Consider the following 22182-nt stretch of genomic DNA (forward strand, 5'->3'; position numbering starts at 1 on the left):
AAAAGCTATAGTAACCAACATTGTTTTTAGGCCTGATTTAAATGCGCTTACAGTCTGTGCACACCTCAGGTGTTCAGGGAGCTTGTTCCACAGGTGTGGAGCATAAAAACCGAATGCTGCTTCAGCCTTTTTAGTTCTGACCCTGGGAACACAGAGTAAACCTGTCCCTGAAGACCTGAGGAGTCTAGGCACCTCATATACAACAAGTAGGTCAGAGATGTATTTTGGACCTGGACCATTCAGTGCCTTGTAGGTCAGTAACAGAATTTTAAAATCTATCCTCTTACATACAGGGAGCCAGTGCAAAGATTTAAGGACAGGTGTAATGTGGTCCATTTTCTTGGTGTTGGTCAAGACTCTGGCAGCGGCATTTTGGATAATCTGCAGTTGTTTAATTGATTTTTTATTGAGACCTGTAAAGATGCCATTACAATAATCTAACCTACTAAAAATATATGCATGAACAAGTTTTTCAGTGTCTTCTTTGGACAGAAATCCCTTGATTCTTGCAATATTTTTTAGATGGTAATAGGCAGATCTGGTAATGGTCTTTATATGGCTGTTAAAATTCAAATCCGAGTCCATAACTACACCAAGATTTCTGGCTTTCATTCCAGATTCAATAAACTGCACTAGTTTGAGGTCACATGTATCAAAATGATGGCCTGAAAAAACTAACGATAATTAGACAAGGAAAATCATTGTGAGGGAGGTCTGGTACAAAATTCATCCCAAATTCTTGCACCCCAAAGACTGAACGTCTTGCACATCCACAGCCCTCTCGCCACAGCAGAAAGACAATACATGATTACAATCGAGCCATTCACAGTGGACAGATACATGATAAGTGAATAAAGCTTATTGCAAGGTAAAGCTAATAAAGTCCGATCAAAGATAGTCAGAGGGTCACCAATGAGGTAGATAGTAGTTCAGGACTGTGTAGGAAGGACTGTGCAGATGCTGGCTTAAACCAAGATAGACTCCAAAAATCTGGAGTAACTCACTAGGACAGGCAGCATCTCTGGAGAGAAAGAATGGGGTCTTTCTCTCCAGAGATCTCTCGAAAAAAGTTTCGGGTCGAGGCGTTTCGGGTCTGAAGAATGGACTCAACACGAAACGTCACCCATTCCTTCACTCCAGAGATGCTGCCTGTCCCACTGTGTTACTCCAGCTTTTTGTGTCTATCTTTAGTAGTTCAGGACTGCTAACTATTTAGTTTGGATGGTTCAGTTGCTTGATAACAGCTGGGAAGGTGTGGTGTGGTGTGGGCGGTGTGGTATGGTGTGGGCGGTGTGGTGTGGGCAGTGTGGGTGGTGTGGGGCAGGGCACTAGATAACCATTGTCTTGTGGGAGTTGAGTGAAGCGTCTAGCTGCACGTTCCTCAGTCAACAAGTGGAAGATGCCTTGATGCTTGGCCTGTGAGTGCCTGTGAACACAGGCATTGTTTACACACTGCAGCTCAACGACCTGTGTTCGGGTGACCCCGGTTCTAGAGTGCGGTCATCGTTGGTTGAACGTTAACCCCGCTTCCACTGCAAGCCCGTTGGAGGCCAGAGGCAACAATGTGGTGGGAAATATTGACACAGATGTTGGGCCAATGATGCAGTTTCATTTGACATCGGTTTAGTATAGTTTACTTTAGTTTAGAGAGACAGTGCGGAAACAGGCCTTTCGTCCACCATTTTCCGCAACGACCAGCGATCCCCACACACTAACACTATCCCACACACACTAGGGACAATTTACATTTATACTAGCTAATTAACCTACAAAAACCCTCATGTCTTTGGAGTGTGTCAAAGATCTTGGAGAAAACCCACACAGGTTATAGGGAGAATGTACAAACTCCGTACAGACACCACCCATAGTCTCTGGCACTACAAAGCAGCAACTCTACCGCTGCGCCATCGAATTGCCCCTGCCCTTATAAAGATTGACTCTGTCATGTACCGAAGATGGACACCAAATGCTGGAGTAGCTCAGCGGGACAGGCTGTATCTCTGGAGAGAAGGAATACAAGAGGTGACGTTCTGTGTCAAGACCCTTCTTCATGTACCTGCTGGTTGGTTAAATGTTGGTTGTTGATCATAGCTGACATGCTGTGGAGCTACACTTGATTTTCCCTGGAAAGCCAAATTGGAGAAGGGTGTTTATTGCAACTGCCCATCAATGGTGTGGGACTGGAGGGCACACAGACCACACTTGAGATGGACACCAGCTACCTCACCGACATTTGTAAAACTAACCAAAACTACCAAAGATTTCAGGTCACTTTATTGACACCAACATCTTATATCAGTAGCTATTAAAACTGAAATGAAACTAAAGTCATCCATGGTATAACTTAATTACACTCTGAAGAGGAGTCCTGACCCGAAACATCACCAATTCCTTTTCTCCAGAGATGCTGCCTGGCCCTCTGAGTTACTCCAGCACTTTGTGTCTATCCTCAGTGTAATCTAGCATCTGCAGTTGCTTCTTCCACACTCTAGATTACCACCAAGCAACATATCCACATTTCTCACCACAAACAGATACTCTCATCACGCATCAATAATATTGATGATATCAAAAGGGAAAATGGTGCCACAGTGATGCAGAAACTGTGAGGCAAGGGATGGCCAGGTTCATGTCCCTTCCCATTCACCACCCAAACTGACATTCTGAACAGAGAGCAATACGTCCCATTAAGAAATGAAGCAATTGAAGGCATATAAGTTAATGAGCTCCAGGAGCAGAATTAGGCCATTTGGCCCATCAAGTCTAATCTGCCATTCAATCATGGCTGATCTATCTTTCCCTCCTAACCTCATTCTCCAGCCTCTTCCCATAACCTCTGACACCTTTACTAATCAAGAAGTTGTCAATCTCTGCCTTAAAAACACCCGATGACTTGGCCTCCACAGGTTCACCAACCTCTGACTAAAGAGATCAGATTCAAGAGCCTCTAAAGAGCTGGGATGCAGCAACACAGGAGATGGCCACACACGCAAGCTCTCCCACAGTGAATGGCCTCAATGGCTCTCCACCAAAACACTCATTTTAAAAGGTTTTTAAACACTAATTTGATACAGGGGTCAGATTTGCCAGCCTATAAACTGATCTCTGGGCCCAGACTCAAAGTGTTGGAGTAACTCAGCATCTGACCCACTGGGTTTTGTTTGATATGCCAGCATCTCCCCACTCCCATCAGGCAAAAGGTACAGAAGTGTGCAAACGCGCATCTCCAGATTCAGGGACAGTTTCTTCCCAGCTGGTATCAGGCAACTGAATCATCCTACCACAACCAGACAGCTGTCCTGAGCTACTATCTACCTCATTGGAGACCCTTGGACTATCTTTAATCAAACTTTACCTTGTACTAAACTTTATTCTCTTTATCATGTATCTACAGTGCCCTCCATAATGTTTGGGACAAAGACCCATCATTTATTTATTTGCCTCTGTACTCCATAATTTGAGATTTGTAATAGAAAAAAATCACATGTGGTTAAAGTGCACATTGTCAGATTTTATTAAAGGCCATTTTTATACATTTTGTTTTCACCATGTAGAAATTACAGCTGTGTTTATACATAGTCCCCCCCCATTTCAGGCCACCATAATGTTTGGGACACATGGCTTCACAGGTGTTTGTAATTGCTCAGGTGTGTTTAATTGCCTCCTTAATGCAGGTATAAGATAGCTCTCAGCACCTAGTCTTTCCTCCAGTCTTTCCATCACCTTTGGAAACTTTTATTGCTGTTTATCAACACGAGGACCAAAGTTGTGCCAATGAAAGTCAAAGGAACCATTATGAGAGTGAGAAACAAGAATAAAACTGTTAGAGACATCAGCCAAACCTTAGGCTTACCAAAATCAACTGTTTGGAACATCATTAAGAAGAAAGAGAGCACTGGTGAGCTTACTAATCGCAAAGGGACTGGCAGGCCAAGGAAGACTTCCATAGCTGATGACAGAAGAATTCTCTCTATAATAAAGAAAAATCCCCAAACACCTGTCTGACAAATCAGAAACACTATTCAGGAGTCGGGTGTGGATTTGTCAATGACCACTGTCCACAGAAGACTTCATGAACAGAAATACAGAGGCTACACTACAAGATGCAAACTACTGGTTAGCCACAAATATAGGATGGCCAGGTTACAGTTTGCCAAGAAGTACTTAAAAGAGCAACCACAGTTCTGGAAAAAAGTCTTGTGGGCAGATGAGACGAAGATTAACATATCAGAGTGATGGCAACAGCAAAGTATGGAGGAGAGAAGGAACTGCCCAAGATCCAAAGCATACCACCTCATCTGAGAAATACAGTGGTGGGGGTGTTATGGCCTGGGTATGTATGGCTGCTGAAGGTACTGGCTCACTTATCTTCATAGATGATACAACTGCTGATGGTAGTGGCATAATGAATTATGAAGTGTATAGACACATCCTATCTGCTCAAGTTCAAAATGCCTCAAAACTCATTGGCCGGCTGTTCATTCTACAGCAAGACAATGATCCCAACATACTGCTAAAGCAACAAAGGAGTTTTACAAAGCTAAAAAATGTTCATTTCTTGAGTGGACAAGTCAATCGCCCGATCTGAACCCCATTGAGCATGCCTTTTATATGCTGAAGAGAAAACTGAAGGGGACTAGCCCCCAAAACAAGCATAAGCCAAAGATTGCTGCAGGCCTGGCAGAGCATCACCAGAGAAGACACCCATGTGATGTCCATGAATCACAGACTTCAAGCAGTCATTGCATGCAAAGGGCATGCAACAAAATACTAAACATGACTCTTTCATTTACATGATATTGTTGTGTCCCAAATATTATGGTGCCCTGAAATGCCGTAATTTCTACATGGTGAAACCAAAATGTATAAAAATGGCCTTTATTAAAATCTGACAATGTGCACTTTAACCACGTGTGAGTTTTTCTATTACAAATCTCAAATTGTGGAGTACAGAGGCAAATAAATAAATGATGGGTCTTTGTCCCAAACATTATGGAGGGCACTGTACACATGATTGTAATCATATAATCTTTCCGCTGATTGGTTTGCATGCAACAAACAGCTTTTCACTGTACCTCAGTACACGGGGGGGGGGGGATAAAAAGGTTACTTAAAATTGGAGAAATCAATATTCATACCATGAAGCTGTAAGTCACCCAATCGAAATATGAGGTGCTGCTCCTCCAATTTTCTTGTGGCTTCACTCTGACAGTGGTGGAGACTCAGGACAGGAAGGTCAGTGTGGGAATGGGAGGGAGAGTTAATGTTCAAGAAAGAACTGCAGATGCTGGAGAATTGAAGGTAGACAAAATTGCTGGAGAAACTCAGCGGGTGCGGCAGCATCTATGGAGCGAAGGAAAGAGGCAACGTTTCGGGCCGAAACCCTTCTTACGGGCCGAAACGCTTATCTGCCATGTAACTAAGTGCTTATGTATTGTGATACTTGAACTGAACTGGAAACAGATGTGAACTTCACTGTACCTCGATACATGTGACAAATAAAGTACTACAACCATTCAAGCAGTCACTGTTCTGAGGGAATATGATATCTGCAGCCGAGAACACTACCTTGGAATTGTCTTTCCTCTGGATTCCTTCATATGTTGCTCCTTCTTCAGGCTGGTTTATGCGAGGCGCCTGCTCATCAGCTATTAGCTGTACTGATTCCACCTGAAACAAAATAAGACGGACTTTGTCACTGGCCGTGATGTACACCTTTAGAACCGTCCGAGATGTCCACAATCAATTCATCAAAACTTGGCATTAAACTACATGGCCACCGCTGGGAGCAGGTCACCACAAGGTCGCAGCAAAGTCACCACAAGGGTTGCAGCAAGGTCACCACAAGGGTTGCAGCAAGGGTCGCAGCAGGGTCAGTCCTGCTTCAAAGCTCAACAGAATCCAAGCTCTGTGCTATGAAGGATGGGGGTGAGGGGGCAAGGGTTGGGTTCGGCAGGAGAGGAAAGGGGGGGTGACGGACTGGCTTGTAGGGGTAGGAGGAATCGGGAGTCCACAGATTACTTTAGTTTGGTTTAGACATACGGAGCGGAAACAGGCACATTGGCCCAGCAAGTCCGTGCCGACCAGCGATCCCCACACACGAACACTCTCCTACACACACTAGGGACAATTTTGCAACTTTATATATTTATACCAAGCCAATTAACCTACAAACCTGTACGTCTTTGGAGTGTGGGAGGAAACCGGAGATCTCGGAGAAAACCCACGAGGTCACGGGGAGAACGTATAAACTCCGTATAGACAGGGCCCGTAGTCAGGATTGAGCCCGGGTCTCTGGCGCTGTGAGGAAGGGGGTCAGAGGAAGAAGGAGATGGGGGGGGGGGGGTGGGGCACAGATGAGAGGAGGGGTCAGGGTGGTCAGCCCAGGGTACTAACTCCATGATACACAGCAAACGCCCAGTCTGGCATTAGTGCAGGCCACGTCAATGGGGATTTATAATGCGTAGATAGATTCTTGATTAGTACGGGTGTCAGGGTTTACGTGGCAAAGGCAGGAGAATGGGGACAGATAGATCAGCCTTGATTGAATTACGGACTAGACTTGTTGGGCTGAACGGCCTCATTCATAGATACATAGACAATCAGAGCAGGAGTAGGCCATTCAGCCATTCAAGACAGCCACCGCCTTTCACTTTGATCATGGCTGATCATCCACAATCAGTCCCCTGTTCCTGCCTTCTCCCCATATCCCTTGACTCCGCTATCTTTAAGAGCTCTATCTAACTCTCTCTTGAAAGCATCCAGAGAATAGACCTCCACTGCTTGAGGCAGCGATTTCCACAGATTCACAAGTCTCTGGGTGAAAAAGTTTTTCCTCAACTCCGTTCTAAATGGCCTACCCCTTATTCTTAAACTGTGGCCCCCCTTATTCTTAAACTGTGGCCCCGGTTCTGGACTCGCCCAACATCGGGAACATGTTTCCTGCCTCTAGCGTGTCCAATCCCTTAATAATCCTACATGTTTCAATAAGATCCCCTCTCGTCCTAAATTCTGGTGTATACAAGCCCAATCGCTCCATTCTTTCACCATATGACAGTCCCGGCATCCCGGGAATTAATCTTGTGAACCTACGCTGCACTTCCTCAATAGCAAGAATGTCCTTCCTTGAATTTGAAAACCAAAACTGCACACAATGCTCCAGGTGTGGTCCCACTAGGGCCCTGTACAACTGCAGAAGGACCTCTTTGCTCCTATACTCAACTCCTCTTGATATGAAGGCCAATATGCCATTAGCTTTCTTCACTGCCTGCTGTAACTACATGCTTACTTTCAGTGACTGATGAACAAGGACCCCCAGATCCCGTCGTACTTCCCCTTTTCCCAACTTGACACCATTTAGATAATAATCTGCTTTCCTGTTCTTGCCACCAAAGTGGATAACCTCACATTTATCCACATTAAACTGCATCTGCCATGCATCTGCCCATTCACCCAACCTGTCCAAGTCACCCTGCTTCCTCATAGCATCCTCCTCACAGTTCACACTGACACCCAGCTTTGTGTAATCTGCAAATTTGCTAATGTTACTTTTAATCCCTTCATCTAAATCATTAATGAATATTGTAAATAGCTGCGGTCCCAGCACCGAGCCTTGCGGTACCCCACTAGTCACTGCCTGCCATTCTGAAAGGGACCCGTTAATCCCTACTCTTTGTTTCCTGTCTGCCAACCAATTTTCTATCCATGTCAGTACCCTACCCCCAATACCATGTGCTCTAATTTTGCCCACTAATCTCCTATGTGGGACCTTCTCAAATGCTTTCTGAAAGTCCAGGTACACTACATCCATTGGCTCCATTTTCCAAGTTACGTCCTCAAAAAATTCCAGAAGATTAATCACGCATGATTTCCCCTTCGTAAATCCATCCTGATACTTCTATCCAAATGTGCCGCTATTTCATCTTTTATAATTGACTCCAGCACCTTCCCCACTACCGATGTCAGGGTAACTGATCTATAATTCCCTGTTTTCTCTCTCCCGCCTTTCTTAAAAACTGGAATAACATTAGCTACCCTCTAATCCACAGGAACTGATCCTGAATCTATAGAACATTGGAAAATTATCACCAATCCATCCACGATTTCTAGAGCCACTTCCTGGGATGCAGACCATCAGGCCCTGGGGATTTATCAGCTTTCAGTCCCATCAGTCTACCCAACATCATTTCCTGCCTAATGTGAATTTCCTTCCGTTCCTCCGTCACCCCAGATCCTCTGGCCACGAGTATATCAGGAAGATTGTTTGTGTCCTCCTTAGTGAAGACAGATCCAAAGTACCTGTTCAACTCCTGCCATTTCCCTGTTCCCCATAATTAATTCACCTTTTTCAGTCTTCATGGGTCCAGCTTTGGTCTTAACTATATTTTTCTCTTCACATTCCTAAAGAAGCTTTACTATCCTCCTTTATATTCTTGGCTAGCTTACCTTCGTACCTCATCTTTTCTCCCCGTATTGCCTTTCTAGTTATCTTCTTTTGCTCTTTAAACATTACACAATCCTCTTGCTTCCCGCTCATCTTTGCTATGTTGTACTTCTCTTTTATTTTTATACTGTCCCTGATGCCCCTTGTCAGCCACAGTTGCCCCTTACTCTCCTTGGAATCTTTTTTCCTCTTTTGAATGAACTGATCCTGCACCTGATTAAATTGTTTCCTTTCTGACCGACTAACCCAACTTGGGGTGAACTTACTCCACTTGCTTTGCTTACTCCTTTCCCCATTCAATGGACAACTATCCTAAATGATGGGTCTTTGTCCAAAACATTACAGAGGGCACTGTACACAAACTAATTGATTTCCCAAGGTAAATGTCGGCTGTGTTAATGAGGTGATCATGCCACGTTTGGTATTTTGGGGTATTGCTGGAGCATTAAGTTTGTGTTTTGTTTAGAGATACGGGGCAGAAACGGTGCCCACCAAGTCTGTGCCGACCAGCCATCTCAATACACTAACACTATCCTACACACTAAATACACACTTGTGAGCACCGTACCTCAACCTGCAGTAGGGTGGAGGGAATGCCTCAGAATGATCTGCACAGAAGGAACAGTGTTCTTCCTGCATGTAGCTGCATCTCATGCATTGTAGCGAACTGCAGGAGTGGGAAAGCCGGCTCAGGTGAGGGATGTGTGAGAAGTTGATAGCATTCAGAACCATTTTGTAAATCCTTGTGCAAGTGAATGCTGACTTAACAACCCTCTACATAGTGTAGGAAGGAACTGTGTATGCTTGTTTAAACCGATGGTAGACACAAAATGCTGGAGTAACTCAGCGGGTCAGGCAGCATCTCTGGAGAAAAGGAATAGGTGATGTTTCAGGTCAAGACCCTTCTTCAGACAATCCTCAAAGCAGTTTGCCCCTCAACCTTGAATCATACTGTGAGAAGCGTATAGACCGGAACAGGTCAGCACAGTGGCGCAGTGGGAGAGTGCTACCTTTCAGCACCAGAGACCCGGGTTCGATCCTGACCACGGGTGCTGTCTGTATGGAGTTTGTACATGGATAGATACAAAATGCTTGAGTAACTCAGTGAATCAGGAAGCTTCTCTGGAGAAAAGGAATAGGTGACATTTTGGGTCGAGACACTTCTTCTGATTGACCCGAAACATCACCTATTCCTTTTCTTCAGTGATACTGCCTGACCCGTTGAGTTACTCCTGCATTTTGCGTCTATCTTCGGTATAAGCCAGCATCTGCAGTTCCTTCCTCCACGGAGTTTGTATATTCTCCCTGTGACTCCGGATGCTCTAGTTTCCTCCTACATTCTAAAGACATGCAGGTTTGTTGGTTAATTGGCTTCTGCAAATTATCCTTAGTGTGTAGGATGGAACTAGTGTACGGGTGAATGTTGGTCAGCATGGACTCGTTGGGCCGAAGTGCCTGTTTGCATGCTGTCTCTCTATACTGCACTAAACAGGGGGATGCGAGCATCGCTTACCATTGCAGTTATTCCTTCGGGATACAGGAAGCGGTTGTACAGCGAGTCCACGGTGTCGTTCAGCTCTACGTCGCATTGCCTCTGCAGCAGAATGGGACCCGTGTCCAATCCATCATCTGCCCAGAAAATGGTGAAACCTGCAGTCTTATCTCCATGAATAAGGGTCCTACACACAAAGAACACATGTTTAACAGTTCCTCTGCAGTCTCTGGCTTCAAGGCAGACCCCAGGGAGTTACAGTTACAGTTTATTGTCACGTGTACCGAGGTACAGTGAAAAGCTATTGCTGCGTGCTACCCAGTTAGCGGAAAGACAATGAATGATTACAATCGAGCTATTTACAGTGTATAGATACATGATAAAGGGAATAATGTTCAGTGCAAGGTAAAGCCAGCAAAGTCCGATCTAGGATAGTCCGAGGGTCACCAATGAGGTTCAGAACTCCTCTCTGGTTGTGGTGGGATGATTCAATTGCCTGGTAACAGCTGGGAAGAAACTGTCCCTGAATCTGGAGATGTGAGTTTTCACACTTTAGTTTAGAGATTTAGGCCCTTCATGAGAAACAGGCCCTTCAGTCCACCGAGTCCTCACCAACCAGCGAACCCTGCACATTAACTCTACCCGACACAAATTAGGGACAATTTTAAATCTATACCAAGCCAATTAACCTACAAACCTGTACGTCTTTGGAGTGCGGGAGGAAACCGAGGATCTCGGAGAAAACGCACACAGGTCACAGGGAGAGCGTACAAACTCCGTGCAGGCAGCAGCCAAAGTGAGAGTCGAACCTGGGTCTCTGGCGCTGTATGACAGTAGCTCCACCGCTGCACCATTGTGCCACCCCTATACCTTTTGCCTGAGGGGAGAAGAGGAAGTGGCCGGGGTGCGACTCATATTTGATTATGCTGCTGGCCTTGCCGAGGCAGCGTGAGGTGGGGGAGAGTGCAGTGGAGAGATAAGTTTTTTTGGCCTTCCATCACAGCAATGTGATGGATGTTTATGTAAATTATGTTGTGTCTTGGGTCTATTTGTTTGTAATGTATGGCTGCAGAAACGGCATTTCGTTTGGACCTCAAGGGGTCCAAATGACAATAAATTGAATTGTATTGTATTGTATTGTAAAATGGAGTCAGTGGAAGGGAGGTTGGATTGTGTGATGGTCTGGGCTGTGTCCACAATTCACTGGAATTTCTTGCGGTGTTGGATGGAGTTGTTCCCAAACTATGCTCCAAATCTAATCAGCAGGCATCACCTTCCTTCCCTCTGTCCTCAGTGGCAGGTGAGGAGAGCGACATCGGATCACAGGATGACCAGAATGGAGGCGCCGGCTGCAACTGGCCTTTGTTACCAGCTACAGCTGCAACTGTAAAATGGAGCCTCTTGCATGTGGACCCAGTGGGCTGTTCTGTACTGAACGGGGTGTTTGTACTGATGTTCGGGGATAATCTTGCAGAGCTGTATGCAAGAAATGTATGTCATGGTACATGGTACACGTGACAATGAAGAAACCATTGATCATGACATTAACCTCTGCAGTAGAGCAGATAAATAAGGGGGTTTGAAGGAGGTAAATCTAACCCAGTGGTCAGATCCAAACATGGCTGAGGAGGCTTTGGGCTGTGTGGGCAACTTCTATCTCTGTTTGGGACACACCACACATGCACACCCAGAAAGCCCAGTGAGCTCAGAACTTCATGTTTCACAGTAGGGAAGATATGGTGTCCGTCTGTGCCTCACACTGTCCCTCACACTGGGCACCTGACCTCCCTCACACCCTCTCACACCAGGTCACACCTCAGGCTCGAACCTCACGACCCCCTACGACTCCGATCAAAGCAAGTATGAGGATGTTGCCAGGACTAGAGGGTCTGAGCAAAAGGGAGAGGTTGAGCAGGCTGGGTCTCTATTCTTGGAGTGCAGGAGGATGAGGGATGATCTTATAGAGGTGTATAAAGTGATGAGAGGAATAGATCGCGTAGACGCAGAGTCTCTTGCCCAAAGTAGGGGAATCAATAACCAGAGGGCATAGGTTTAAGGCAAGGGGGGGAATGATTTTATAGTAATCTGAGAGGTAACATTTTCATTCAAAGGGTGGTGGATGAACGGAACGAGCTGCCGAAAGAGGTAGTTGAGAACCGTTTAATGAGCAATTAGACAGGTACATGGATAGGACTGGTTTAGAGGGACATGGGCCAAATGTAGGCAGGTGGGACGAGTGTAGATGGGACATGTTGGCTGGTGAGGTTGGGCTGACGGGCCTGTTTCCTCACCGTATCAATGCATGACTATTACACCATTTACAGATCTGCCTCTGTGCCAACTCCTCCAACTTTTCCAAGCCCCATCTGCGGCCCATCCCATCAGACTGAAGCTGGGCCTCCCTTCCAGATGCTGCTAACCTCTTCCAGAGGCACCAGTTCATGCTGCCAGGCAGGAGCCAGCCCAACAATGCTGCAAGGAGACCCTGCAGTTAGGACCAGTCAGTTTACTTGTCATGGACCTGCTGGGCCTGTGCACCTTGGTGGCCTAAGCTAAATGTATGGGAGGTCACGTTGGACACATCTGCGGGTAACTCCAACGCATTTAATTGGTGATACACATTACACATTAAAGCCACAGAATCATTCACTGTGTACGTCCTGCCCATGTTAGACTTCTCAAAATGCAACACCTCACATTGCTCTGTGTTAAATTCCATCAACCATTCCTCTGCCCAACTGCCCACTTGTTCAAGACCCTGCTGCAATTTTTGACAACCATCTTCACTATATCACTGTACTCTGGTTTATAGTGTTTGATGTGGTGTGAACTATACACGCTGCATTATCCGAGATGGTGCTAAGCTTCCAGAGCGTTGTTGGGAGTGCTCTCCTCCAGGCAATCCTGGTTGAGCCTTCTCTACAGTGGAAAGGCTTTGAGGTGTCGAAAGGCAAGCCTCTCCCAGCCTCTGGCCTGCTGTTGTAGCCATGGTATTGATGCAACCTGCCAGACTTTGCCCTTCCCCTCTTCCCTTCCAACTCCAAACCCCTCCCACAATCAGTCTGAAGAAGAGTCCCGACCCAAAACGTCACACATCCACGTTCACCAGAGATGGTGCCTGACCCGCTGAGTGCCCCCAGCACTCTGTGTCGTTAAATGCACATGATGCCCGGGAGGGCATGTAAAATCCACAAGCTGGCATTCAAGAACAGTACTGAACCCATGTTGCTGGAACTATGAGGCAGCAGCACTACCTGCTGCACCACTGTCAAGGAGCCCTTCAATGGCACAATGATAAGGCCCTGGTTTTACCACTGAGAGCAGATAATATGATTGATTTTGACAAGTAATTGGCAAAAGAGTCAGTGGGGAGAGAAGGAGAATCTTACTTCAACATAGCAAATTACAATTATATTAAGTGAAGGATGAAACTGCAGATGCTCGCTTGAAGCGAAGATAGACACAAAAAGCTGGAGTAAATGGGTGGCACAGTGGCGCAGCGGTAGAGTTGCTGCCTTAGAGCGCCAGAGACCCAGTTTCGATTCTGACTACAGGTGCAGTCTGTACAGAGTTCGTACATTCTCCCCTTGACCTGTGTGGGTTTTCTGCGAGGTCTTTGGTTTTCTCCCACACACCAAAGACGTACAGGTTTGTAGGTTAATTGGCTTGGCATAAATGTAAAAAATTGACGCGTGTGTGTGGAGGGTAGTATTAATGTGAGGGGATGGTTGGCCGGTGCAGACTCGGTGTGCCGAAGGGCCTGTTTCCACGCGGTATCTCTAGACTAAACTCATTGGGACGGGCAGCATCTCTGGAGACAACAAATAGGTAACGTTTCAGGTCGAGACCCTTCTTCAGCCAGTGAGCAGTTAAAAGTGTGTTGAATCTTTTCCTGCCCTTTCAGTACTATGATAATAAGTAGTATGGTACGGCAAGAAAAGATTAATACACTTTTAATTGGTTACTGGTCGCGGTGTAAAACATGTGGCCTGAAAGCGAGCGCAGACTGGGATGAAGAATGAATAGGATACTGTCTGCTTTCACAAGAGATCACTGCTTCATGCCATGATGAGACAGAGCACTGTTAATGATTTGATTTCAATTATTTAATGGCATTCAATTACAAAGAGCAACAACTAATTTAACCATGAAAGTCACATATATAAATTGTGTGGTGCTTGCCAAATTTTCTAAACAGGGATTACGTAAGGAACAGTTTACTGAATAATAAATGTTTCACAAAAATGAGCTCATTTTCACTTAAGAATATAGTTGCTAGACAAAATCAAATCTTTAAAACAATATAATGGAGAATAGGCATGTTCGTAGGTTTAACACGTGGGTTTAAGGGAGGCATGGTGGTACAGCGATAGAGTTGCTGCCTTACAGAGCCAGGGACCCGTGTTCGATCCTGACTACGGGTGCTGTGCGTACGGAGTTTGCACGATCTCGCTGTTACTGCATGGGTTTTCTCCAGGTGTTCCGGTTTCTTCCCACACTACAAAGACATACTAGGTAGGCTAATTGGCTTGGTATAATTGTAAATTATCCCCTGTGTGTAGCACAGTGTTAGTGTGTGGGGATCGCTGGTCGGTGCGGACTCGGTGGGCCAAAGGGTCTGCTTCCGTGCTGTATCTCTGAACTAATCTAAAATTATCCCAGTATCTCTAAACCAAACACACATGTACATTATTAATACAATCCTCTACAGAAGACTTCCAAATATAATCGATTTGATACAGCAATTGAAAACAAATGGATATTAATCTCCCTAAGAACATTCATTACAACACAGACTTCCATGTAGTCGGCATAACACAACTATTACACACATCCCATAATATTTTTGAAAAAGACCTCTTCAGCACCATAGCCTCATTCCCTTTTCTTAAGTATTCAAATGAACTTATATTTGCATTACTGCCATGTTATTAATCTTACTTTCCATTTGGAGTCTCCACCCTTTTTCAGCTATTCTTTCTCAGAATTTGGGCGTTGCCAGACGCCAGCATTTATTGCCCATCACCCGTACCGTTCACAACTATATTCACTCTGACGGGCAGGCAGCATTATCACAGACACACACCACTCTGGCAGGAGTGAAATGAGTGGTTGCCAGAGTGGTGTGTGTCTGTGATAATGCTGAAGGGAAGAAACGGTTCCTGAACCTGGATGTTACCATTTTTAGGCTCCTAGTTTCAGCCATCGGGCTATTAAACATGACAACCTCCAAATAAGCTCTGAACTACATAGACTACATTGGTTTTGCCTTGTTGCACCAGTATACACAGAGACACACACATATATACACACTCATGCACATACACACATGCACACAGAAGATAGACACAAAAAGCTGAGCAACTCAGCGGGACAGGCAACATCTCAGGAGAGAAGGAATGGGTGACATTTCAGGTCGGGACCCTTCTTCAGACTAGTTAGGGATAAGGGAAACGAGAGATATAGACGGTGATATGGAGAGATAAAGAACAATGAATTAAAGATATGCAAAAACGTAATGATGATAAAGGAAACAGGCCATTGTTAGCTGTTTGTTGGGTGAAAACGAGAAGCAGGTGCGACTTGGGTGAGGGAGGGACAGAGAGAGAGGGAATGCCGGTGTTACTTGAAGTTAGAGAAATCAGTATTCATACCACTGGGCTGTAAGCTGCCCAAGTGAAATATGAGATGCTGTTCCTTCAATTTGTATTTAGCCTCACTCTGACAATGGAGGAGGCTGAGGACAGAAAGGTCAGTGTGGGAATAGGAAGGAGAATGAAAATGTTTAGCAACCGGGAGATCAGGAAGGTTCAGGCGGACTGAGCGAAGGTGTTCAGCGAAACGATCGCCCAGTCTACGTTTGGTCTCACCAATGTACAAGAGTCCACATTTTGAACATCGGATACAGTAGATGAGGTTGGAGAAGGTGTAAGTGATCCTCTACCTAACCTGAAAGGACTGTCCGGGTCCCTGGACAGAGTCGAGGGGGGAGGTATAGGGACAGGTGTTGCATCTTCTGCGGTACCTGGGGAAGGGGTGGTTTGGGTGGGAAGGGATGAGTTAACCAGGGAGTAGCGGAGAGAATGGTCTCTGCGGAAGGCGGAAAGAGGTGGAGATGGGAAGATGTGACTAGTGTTAGGATCCCGTTGGAGGCGGCGAAAAGCTCAGAGGATTATGTGTTGTATGCGATGGCTGATGGGGTGGAAGGTAAGGACTAGGGGGACTCTGTTGGATTATTGGGAGGGTAGCAAGGGCGGAGCTGCAGGGTACCGAGGAGACATGAGTGAGGGTATATAACACACACACACACACAACTTTTGTTTATTACATTGTTTACAATGTACAGTTTATATATTCTGTAGTGTTGCTGCAAGTAGGAATTTCATTGTTCTATCTGGGACATATGACAATAAAACACTGTTAGACAATAGACAATACAGTAGGTTGAGGAGTAGGCCATACGGTCCTTCAAGCCAGCACCACCATCAATGTGATCATGGCTGATCATCCACAATCAGTACCCCGTTCCTGCCTTCTCCCCATATCACCTGACTCGCTATCTTCAAGAGCCCTATCTAGTTCTCTCTTGAAAGTTTCCAGAGAACCGGCCTCCACTGCCCTCTGAGGAAGAGAATTTCACAGACTCACAACTCTCTGTGTGAAAAAGTGTTTCCTCATCTCCGTTCTAAATGGCTTACCCCTTATTCTTAAACTGTGGCCCCTGGTTCTGGACTCCCCCAACATTGGGAACATGTTTCCTGCATCTAGCGTGTCCAAACCCTTAATAATCTTATATGTTTCAATAAGATATCCTCTCATCCTTCTAAATTCCAAGGTATACAAGCCCAGCCGCTCCATTCTCTCAGCATACGACAGTCCCGCCATCCCGGGAATTAACTTTGTGAACCTACGCTGCACTTCCCAAGAGGGAGTTTAGCCTCACTCTGACTTGACAGTTGAGACACCAGGCAGTTGAAGGCATTGAGAACAACTGATAGGTACTTGACACTGGTGTGGAGCAGGCCGACAGTGTTCCCCAGCACAAACAGTATGATTGTGACCATAATTCAACAACTTCATCATTCTATTTGTTGGTGCTACATTTAATTTCCTTTTTTTCCTGGATACAAGAAGTAAATACAATTCAAAATGAACGACCAATCATCGCCACTTCCAACGTGATCCCACCACCGGCCACATCTTCCCATCTCCTCCCCTGTCTGCTTTCCACAGAGACCGTTCCCTCCGTAACTCCCTGGTCAACCCGTCCCTTCCCACCCAAACCACCCCCTCTCCGGGCACTTTCACTTGCAACCGAAATAAATGCTACACTTGTCACGTTACCTCCCCCCTTGACTCCATTCAAGGACCCAAGCAGTCTTTCCAGGTGCGATGGAGGTTCACCTGCACCTCCTCCAACCTCATCTATTGCATCCACTGCTCTAGGTGTCAGCTGCCCTACATCGGTGAGACCAAGCGCAGGCTTAACGATCGCTTCGCCCAACACCTCTGCTCGGTTCGCAATAACCAACCTGATCTCCCGGTGGCTCAGCACTTCAACTCCCCCTCCCATTCTGAATCCGAACTTTCTGTCCTAGGCCTCCTCCATGGCCAGCTGCTCCTCCACCGTAAATTGGAGGAGCAGCACCTCATATTTCGCTTGGGCAGTTTACACCCCAGCGGTATGAACATTGGCTTCTCCAATTTCAGGTAGTCCTTACTTTCTCCTCCCCTTCTCAGCTCTCCCTCAGACCACTGGATCCACCTCTTACTTTCTTCCTCCTGCCCCCCCCCCCCCCCTCCCCTCCCCCACCCACACAAAATTCTGAAGAAGTGTTTCGACCCAAAACGTTGACTATTTCCTTCGCTCCATAGATGCTGCCTCACCCGCTGAATTTCTCCAGCATTTTTGTCGACCAATCATCATGTTAAGTTGAGAGCCAACATTCACTGGCTTATCTTTCTAAAACGCTCCATTTCATATTTGCATGTGACGAGGCCATTCAACATATTAAATCCAGCTGGTTCTCAAAGTAGATGTGGAGAGGATGTTTCCGCTAGTGGGAGAGTCTAGGACCAGAGGCCACAGCCTCAGAATAAAAAGACGTACCTTCAGAAAGGAGATGAGGAGGAATTTCTTTCGTCAGAGGGTGGTGAATCTGTGGAATTCATTGCCACACAGGCCAAGTCAATAGATATTTTGAAGGCAGGGATAGACAGATTCTGGATTAGTACAGGTGCCAGTGGGTTTACGGGGAGAAAGCAGGAGAATAGGGTTGAGAGGGAAAGATAGATCAGCCATGATTGAATGGCAGAGTGGACTTGATGGGCCGAATGCCCTAATTCTGCTCTTATAAGTTATGAACTTATGAAAGTAACCCCATTCCTCCATTGATTTTCCCCAATAACATTTTCAACAGATATCCATTAACCCCCTACATGAACCCTTCCCTCCAACATTGGCACAGCTCCACACACTGGCATTACCATCACTCCTCACCGTGCAAGAAGCTTGCAAAACTACCTTGAGATGTGCCCCCAGGTTCTGCCATCTATGCAGCGAGCAACTCCTCAAGAACCTGCATCATTGGTGTTGCCGTGGACCTTGACTTTCCCTGTAGCCTTCCTGTGCTCCCTCACTGGGGATAACACATACACTACTATTATTAACCAAAGATAAACACAAAGTGCTGGCCCTGCTTTTTTCTGGCCATTTTTTATCTCCAGTTCCCTTCCCTCTACTTTCAGTCTGAAGAAGGGTCCCGTCCTGAGACATTATCCTTCCTTTTACTCCAGAGATCCTGCATGACCTGCTGAGTTACTCCTGCATTTTGAGTCTATCTTTGGTATAAACCAGCATACGCAGTTCCTTCCGAGAGATTTGAAACAACCTCCCTTCCTTAGAAAACGAACCACTGGTCCAGCTAAGTATGAAGGTACAACAGGCAGCTCCCCTGTGGGAGAAGGAATCTGGGAATAGTTTGTTTGGGTATTCATGAACAATCAATAGAAACGAATAGTCATACAGCGTGGAAACAGGCCCTTCCAACAGGCCGACCAACATGTCCCATCTACACTAGTACCACCAGCCTACGTTTGGCCCATATCTCTCTAAACCTGTCCTATCCATGTACCTGTCTAATTGCTTCTTAAACATTGCAATAGTCCCTGCCTCAACTACCTCCTCTGGCAGCTTGTTCCATACACCCACCACAACTTATGTGAAAAAGTTACCCCTCGGGTTCCTATAAAATCTTTACCACTTCACCTTGAACCTATGCCTTATGCTTCTTGATTCTCCCACTCTGGCAAGAGACTCTGTGCGTCCACCCGATCTATTTCTCTCATAATTTTATACATATGATATTATAAGATCTCCCCTAATCCTCCTGTGCTCCAGGGAATAGAGTCCCAGCCTGCTCAACCTCTCCCAATAGATTGGACTCTCTCGAGTCCTGGCAACATCCTCGTAAATCTTTTCTGTACCCTTTCCAACTTAACATCTTTCCTATAACATGGGGCCCAGAACTGAACACAATATTTTAAATGTGGCCTCACCAACGTCTTATACAACTGCAACATGACCTCCCAACTTCTATATTCAATACTCTGGCTGATGAAGGCCAATGTACCAAAAGCCTTTTTGACCACCCGATCCACCTGCGACTCCACCTTCAAGGAATCATGCACCCACACTCCTAGATCCCTCTGCTCTACAACACTACCAAGAGCTTTACCATAGTTTAAACAAGGTGGCTAAGTAGGAAAGATTTCATGACGACTTTTACTGTTGAGACCACATCGAAATCTGCAAAGGCTGAAATGTTTTCTGTGCAATGAGCTTCAAAGGTTGACCAGATCTTCTTAGCACATATAATTTCAAGGCCGGCATGGTGGCGCAGCAGTAGAGTTGCTGTCTTACAGTGCTTACAAAGCCAGAGACCCGGGTTACATCCTGACTACGGGTGCTGTCTGTACGGAGTTTGTACGTTCTCCCTTTGACTGCGTGGGTTTTCTCTGAGATCTTCGGTTTCCTCCCACACTCCAAAGATGCACAGGTATGTAGATTAATTGGCTTGGTATAAGTGTAAATTGTCCCTAGTGTGTAGGATAGTGTTAGTGTGTGGGGATCGCTGGTCGGCGCGGACTCGGTGGGCCAAAGGTGTCACAGTCTGCCCTCTCCTCATTCTCATCCACTTCACCTCCCAGTACTTTTCCACCGGTCCCTCCTTCTCCTCACCTGCCTGCCTGCCACTCCCCTCTCATCAGCCCAACTCTCCTCACCTGTTGCACTCAGTTGCCTCTGATCACCAATTAACCCGGTATATAGACTCTCCTCACTGTGCCAGATTGTTCTCAGCATTCATGCGAGACTCTCCAGCGATTTCCCGACTGCGTCTCCTGCCTGCCCCTCTTCGGAACCCTCGCTCAATCCTGAGCCTCTGTGTGAGTATGGTGTACCCATTCCTGTGTTACTACTCTGTGTTACAGTATCGTAATAAAGTTCATTACCAACTATACCTTCCTGATTCTGTGCTGCTATTGGGACCAAACTATACCCGTTACAGTACAATCTGGCCAACAATGGACTCAGTGCACACAACGTCTCCGTCAAACCGCTTTGAGAGGATTGAGCACACGCTCCTGCAGCACGAAGCTATGCTCACTGCCTCCAACTCCGAGGTTCGACAGGCTGTGTCAAACCAAGAGCAAGCATTGGTTGCACTAGCCACCCAGGTCCAACAGCTGACGACCACCCTCGCCCAGGCTACACCCCATGCTTCGCCTCCGGCTCCGACAGCACCAGCTCCCGGTCCGCCAGGACCATCACCTGTGCCCCGGATGGGAACCCCGGAGCGCTATGCTGGAGACCCGGAGGGCTGCAACCCATTCATCACAAACTGTTCCATTCTCTTCGCCCTACAGCCCTACACCTTCGCCCAGGAAGCGGCGAGAGTGGCGTTTACCATTAATCACCTGACTGGCAGAGCTCGGCTGTGGGGAATGGCTGAATGGGAGCGACGCACGCCAGCTTGCTCCTCTTTCCAGGCCTTCGCCGCGGAGCTTCGCAAGGTGTTCGGTGAGGTTTCGATGGGTCCGGACGCTGCGGGAGGTCTGCTGGGGTTGAGCCAGGGGAACCAGAGCGTCGCTGACTTCGCCATCGACTTTCGCACCAGGACCCGTCAGAGTGATTGGAACGCCCCGGCCCAGTGTGACGCTTTCTTGCTGGGCTTGAATGACTATATCAAGGATGAGTTGATGTCCCACGACCTTCCTTCTTCTCTGGATGGGCTTATCGAGCTAATGACCCGTCTGGACTGACGCATCCTGGCGAGACGTCGGGAGAGGCGACAGGGACAGGCGACTGGACTACCCTCGTCGGGGCAACCGTCGAGGCAACCCGAACCCATGCAGGTGGGTCGCACCAATCTCACCCCCGAGGAACGGGAACGTCGGAGTCGGGGGAACCTCTGTCTCTACTGTGGCCTGGCGGGTCATTACATCTCCAAGTGTCCAGTAAAAGGCCAGACTCACCAGTAGCGGAGGAATTACTGGTGAGTCGAACCTCTGAACTTTCCTCTGCCCGACGCCCTCTTTGTCATGCCTGTCTGATGGTTCTCACACCCTCGCCACCTTCATAGACTCTGGTTGTGACATTAATCTTATGGACATGGAACTAGACTGCCAGCTAGGCATCAGTTGTGTTCCCCTGCCTGAACCTGTTCCCGCCAACGCCCTCGACGGCCATCTCCTGGGGACTGTTTCTCGCCAGACGGTCCCAGTGCGCATGCTCCTGTCTGGTAATCAACATGAGACCATCCAGTTCCACATCCTGCAGTCTCCCCGTCTTCCCCTCATCCTGGGTTACCCCTGGCTTCGGCGACACAACCCCAACATCGACTGGAGGACGGGGGTCATCTTGGGTTGGAGCCCTTCCTGCCACCAAGTGTGCCTGAAGCAAGCCTCAGCTCCTCAACCGGCCACCTGCTCCAGTTCTGCTCCAGATCTGACGGGGGTCCCAGCCGAGTACCATGACTTTGGGGAGGTTTTTAGCAAGTCTAGGGCCACCTCCCTTCCTCCTCATCGGCCCTATGACTGCGCCATAGACCTCCTGCCTGGTTCCGCTCCTCCTAGGGGTCGCCTTTACTCCCTGTCCGCCCCTGAGAGAGGCGCCATGGAGAAATACATAATCGACTCCTTGGCTGCTGGTCTCATCCATCCCTCCTCGTCTCCTGCTGGGGCTGGG

The 22182-nt window shown here is 47.0% G+C and overlaps 1 protein-coding gene across 1 annotated transcript in view; it reads right to left on the minus strand.

The window, feature by feature from the left end:
- aldh1l2 (aldehyde dehydrogenase 1 family member L2) overlaps positions 1 to 22182 on the minus strand; it is a 100859-nt gene that overhangs the window by 61469 nt on the left and 17208 nt on the right. Inside the window, exons 4-5 of the mRNA XM_033039370.1 lie at positions 9957 to 10122; positions 5569 to 5670 (exon numbers count right to left, since the gene is read on the minus strand). Of these exons, the coding sequence (XP_032895261.1) occupies positions 5569 to 5670; positions 9957 to 10122 (268 nt within the window). The remainder of the gene's footprint in view (positions 1 to 5568; positions 5671 to 9956; positions 10123 to 22182) is intronic.

This window comes from Amblyraja radiata, chromosome 21 (genome assembly GCF_010909765.2).
Source record: "Amblyraja radiata isolate CabotCenter1 chromosome 21, sAmbRad1.1.pri, whole genome shotgun sequence".
In the NCBI taxonomy this organism is placed as follows: domain Eukaryota; kingdom Metazoa; phylum Chordata; class Chondrichthyes; order Rajiformes; family Rajidae; genus Amblyraja; species Amblyraja radiata.